The 4,781-nt window shown below is 42.7% G+C and overlaps 1 protein-coding gene across 1 annotated transcript; it reads right to left on the reverse strand.

Moving 5' to 3' along the window:
• Positions 1-1,134: 1,134 nt before the first annotated feature.
• ltb4r (leukotriene B4 receptor) lies at positions 1,135-4,126 on the reverse strand. The gene is made up of 4 exons (XM_083665707.1): positions 4,070-4,126; positions 2,880-3,495; positions 2,190-2,451; positions 1,135-1,926 (listed from the first exon to the last, which is right to left on the reverse strand). The coding sequence occupies exons 2-4, from the start codon at positions 3,401-3,403 to the stop codon at positions 1,519-1,521; spliced, it is 1,194 nt and encodes a 397-aa protein (XP_083521833.1). The 5' UTR covers positions 3,404-3,495; positions 4,070-4,126; the 3' UTR covers positions 1,135-1,518.
• Between the last annotated feature and the right edge of the window lie 655 nt (positions 4,127-4,781).

A 4,781-nucleotide genomic window follows, 5' to 3' on the forward strand; every position in this document is an offset into this window, starting at 1 on the left:
GTTGAGTTTGACAGTGATGAACAGTTGCACCTCTATACAGTATGTAGAAGACATTTCCCTGATCAAACACTACCCAAGGATGTCTGTGATTATTTCATGGTGTCTATGCTATATGGTCATATGCAAAGACATGGCCCGGACAGCAGTAAACAAGGTGCTTGACTGTTGGTTCCTTCCAGTCTCCTCTGGTGGTATAATATCAGCATCGAGTATTCCCCTGGACACCTCTACCAGGGTTAACCTAGTGAATTAATTTATATACACTCCTGGTCCTAACTAAGTGTCAGTCATAGAAACTGCTGCAATGCAGGGCTATAATAGTATCTGTCCAAAGAGACTGAATGGCAGGCAGACATGGAAGTTGTCTAATGGTCCTTAGACTACCGCCTCCCATCAGTAAGCACTTATTAAGAAAAGAAAAGATAAGATAAGATTAGATAACAGTGCAAATGTTATATGCACCAGCCCGCTAAAAACATACAGAAACAAATAATATCACACAACAAATGCCGGATACTAGCAGTCTGCAGATATTTTTATGCAACTCTTGCATTCTTAGAAATGCAATATGAGTTGTTATCAGGGTCAGGATCAAGATTAGGAAAAGCTGTGATCAGGAAAAGCTCCTGGCCCTAGTTATAGTTAACCTTTGAAAGGTCAATCTATCTCATTCAAGGGTGCTACTGTGCATGCCTGGTTAAGTTTGTGAGTCTGTGTATGGAATATGTACATAGAGGGCTTCTGCATGGACGGTAGATTGTGCAATAACTGGTGCGGCAACTGCCACAGGAAACATTGAGTAATAATTTACCACCATTCCACCATTTCCTCATGATGCAGAGATTCTGAAACTGGAGCAACATAATTTGCTCTCATGTGTGAGGTGAACAGTCCTTTCCTCCTCCGATCCTTCCTTCCTTGACATAATTATTGATCTAACATTATTTAATAGGTGAGGACAAAGTTATGTAAGATCAGTGATTGTGCCAATGGAAGAAGGATGCATTGTAAAATATCCATCCAGGGCCTCTGTGTTTTTGTTTTGACTGTTGTTGTCTTAGTATTCTCTCCTAATTTTAAACATCAGAAAAGCACATAGACCAATGGGATAGTTTAAAAATAATTTATTCAGTCCAATTAAAACTTATATTCTAGATAAAGCATAAAACATATTGTAACATAACTGTGAAAAAAACATCACAACATCAAAACATCACAAACATCACAAAAAGTTACAACACACCTTTCTAAATCTGTGTCAGATTACTTTAATGCTAGAATTACACCGCATAGTATACTTATTTCCTCTCAAATAACACACATTTATCAAAAAGCTAATCATGTTAAGGAGATACATTAAATGAAATAAATCTATTGCAATTCTTTATTCTTTATTCAAATCTCCATTAGCTGTTGCCTTAGCGATCGCTAATCCTCCTGGGTTCCACATATAAAGACATTAACAAACAACAACAGACAATCTCATTACTAACATAAAAAAGGACTTAACAAATAACACTATTCTGACTGGTCAAAAGAGGCCAATGTCTTTAGCTCCGGCCTGTCCTTGACCTCAATCTCAACTCCCTGTTGTACCACTCCATGACCTCCCTCATTTTTCCCTCCCTTCAACCGTCCCAGTTTGACTGACAGATTGCGCAGGGTGGCGCTCTCGTCGTGGGCAGAGCAGCTACGGCTGGACCTTGTGCTGCGGGAGTAGGATGCAGAGCCAGGTCCCTCAGAGTTGGTGCCCTCGAAGAGCCTGGCCATGAAGCTGAGGCCGGCCTTGCGGATGTGGGAGGAGCCAGCGAAGACGTAGAGCACAGGGTTCACGCTGCTGCTCAGGAAGGCAAAGGCTGTCACATTGGGGCGAGCTGTCTTGGCTGCCTTGATCACTGCATCGCTGCCCTGCAGCAGGCCAAACACCTGAAAGGGGGGGGTGAAGAGGGGGTGAAGAGAAGAGAGGTATAGAGAGGAGGAGGAGGAAGAGGGGGAAGAGGCGGAGAAAGGAACAGAGGGAGATAAAAAGGTTAAAATACAAGGGGAAATCATCTGAATGGGACAATGTAATCCTTTGCCTGGTTGGCTGCAAATGTGATGTGCTTATATAGTGAACCATTGGGTAAATCATAATGGGGAATTACACCTGTACAAAATACAATACATGAACTAGTAAATAAATACTACACCTGTAAGACATTGATGAGATGGTAGGGCAGCCAGAAGAGAGCGAAGGCACCGATGATGAGGAGAATCAGGCGATTTCCTTGTCCTTTCTTTTGGAACATGGCACTGCGTAAGCGGCATAAGACGAAGGTGTAGCAGACGATGATTAAGATGAAGGGTAGCAGGAAACTCAGTAGCGTCTCAGACAGGTACTGGAACACCTGGTGACCCACACTGTCCCAGTGGTACGGCACACAGTACAGGAAGTTGTTGAATGGTAGGTTACTGGAGACGGATGGGCAGAGAGAGATAAAGAGAGAAAGAAAGAGAGAGAGAGAGAGAGCACACAGAGAAGGATAATAAAATAATTGGTAAAGTGCACTCACTATAAAAGACAGAGAAGATTAGCTTAAAAGCAAACTTCAGTACATTGACATTGATGTGTAAATATGGTGTAGCTTGAAACACTGTCTTAGCCAAATTAATGTCTGAGACATTAATACATGTGAATACATTTCTGTCCTGTGTAACAAAATGTCAAAATCAGTATCCAGTAAAGATATTGGTCTGGTGTCAAACAATCTGTCAATTCAGGTCCACCTTTTAGAAAGTATTTAATTTTTCATATTCTTTCACTCCCTCAAACTCATATGACATACAAACACAAATATCCATGCAGACTCAACCCTACACAACCCACCTCCCAACCATACCTGCGATAGAAGGGCATAGGCAGGGCTAAGAGGAACGCCATCACCCAGATCCCCAGCATGACAGCCGTGAGAAACCTCTTAGTACGCATCCTCTGAGACAGGAAGGGCCGTGTCACCGCCAGCCAGCGGTCCACACTCATCAGGCAGATCAGATAGATGGACACATACATATTCACACTGCACAGGTAGTGCACTATCTTACAGGCTGCCGTCCCAAACTCCCAGCCTCGTCCGCCGACCAGGAAACGTATGAAGAGCGGAGCACTGAGCAGCACCAAGGCGTCCGCCACGGCCAGGTTCAATACCAGGAGACAGGTTACCGAGCGCTGCTTCACCCTCCACACCACCGACCACACCACAAACAGGTTACCTGGCAAACCGAGCAAAAATGCCAGGGCTAGGATGGAGATGCCTATCTGGTGTGAGAGGGAGAGGGTAGAGGGGGAGGAGGCAGGGAGGGGTGGGGAGGAGTTAGATATGGTGGGGAGCTGGGGGAAGGTGGTAGAGAAGGTGGATGATGCCATTTAGAGAGAACTGAGGATTCTGGCGTGTCTGGAACTTTGGAAGAGTCTCAGGGTTCTGGAACTTTGGAAGAGTCTCAGGGTTGTCCTCACACCTGTTGGAAGGAGGATACAAAGAGAAGATGGAGAAACATGAGGGGGAGAACGTGTCAAAGGGAGAAGGGAGGATAGCCGTGGTATATGTAGTTCTGTATCACTGCTCATATTGACCATGAATTGGTTTCACAACTTCTACCATGATGAAACAGCAATGGATAAACCCTGTCCCTTACCCTTTCCCTTCCCTCCATTACCTTCATGTTAGCATTTTTAGACTATATTGTTTATTCTACCAATTATGTAAATAATTCTGCTGTAGGCCTACATGCTTTTAGATAATGACAGGAGGGTTCAAAGGGAGACAGTCTTGTTTACATTTGTGTTCCTCTGTGTGTCTATTAAACACTGCACATGCAAAAAATTAACATGAACTTTCCTAGAACAAACATCATGGCCATACACACAACCAGATAAACAAACAAACTACATTGTTGACAGATGAGAAATAAAACTTCCATTCCAGCTAATATCACCATATTTGTATTAACTGAAAGGGATACCTCAAATAGAGCTTTACCTCACAAACTGAACTTGTAGAACTTACTTTTGTAGAATAAAATTTTAATTTACCGTTGATTTTGAGAGCTCAAATCCACTGGAACAAATTGCATTTGTTCGCTGTTAACGCCGCAGGCTCATGTCACCACAGTTCACATTCTAGCAGCATGTCTGACTTTCTTAACCTTTTAAGGATGTCAGAAAGGAAACACAATGACAAACAATGACCACAAGTCTGTGCTAACTTGTACATGTTGTAACAATGGTGACATGGTTATGCAATCACCCTCCACCATTATGACTACTTCAAAAGCTGTTTCATGTATTTGTCCTCTTTAACTGTGATTGTGAAGGTGAAACCAACTTCCTGCCCTGGTGATGTCATACGTGATGTCATATATGTATGGTCAGAGATACCTTTAAAGAGGCTTTGGTGTGGTTAGCATGTGTGGATAGCACATCATTACAGTACGTCACATATCCACCAGAGCCACACATCACACAGACCAAACTGTCTTTAGGACAAAAATGGGACGGTGGTGTGTGATCAGGCCACATAAGATCTTAGAACTTATCTTAACTCTTAAGTCTTATGTCTAAACGTAACAGTTACTCCCCTCATACACAAGTAAGCTAATGTCAATCTTGAACACCTCTAGTGTAACTTTACTGTCAAATCTAACCACCAAATGGTAAGTAAAAAAAAAATCGTTTTGGAATCCTGAGAATGTTCTGTGTTGCATTTGCAGAATTTCTCCATACCCAATGGCACAATGGTCATTAA

Source organism: Argentina silus, assembly GCF_951799395.1.
Source record: "Argentina silus genome assembly, chromosome: 1".
Lineage (NCBI taxonomy): Eukaryota > Metazoa > Chordata > Actinopteri > Argentiniformes > Argentinidae > Argentina > Argentina silus.

Bases quoted from the DNA above. Each gene is read 5' to 3' on its own strand.
- ltb4r (XM_083665707.1), bottom strand. From the start codon at position 3,403: ATGGCATCATCCACCTTCTCTACCACCTTCCCCCAGCTCCCCACCATA. The intron at 2,452-2,879 runs GTATGGTTGGGA...ATCCGTCTCCAG, and splicing joins CCTATGCCCTTCTATCGCAG to TAACCTACCATTCAACAACT. The intron at 1,927-2,189 runs GTGTAGTATTTA...CCCCCCTTTCAG, and splicing joins ATCTCATCAATGTCTTACAG to GTGTTTGGCCTGCTGCAGGG.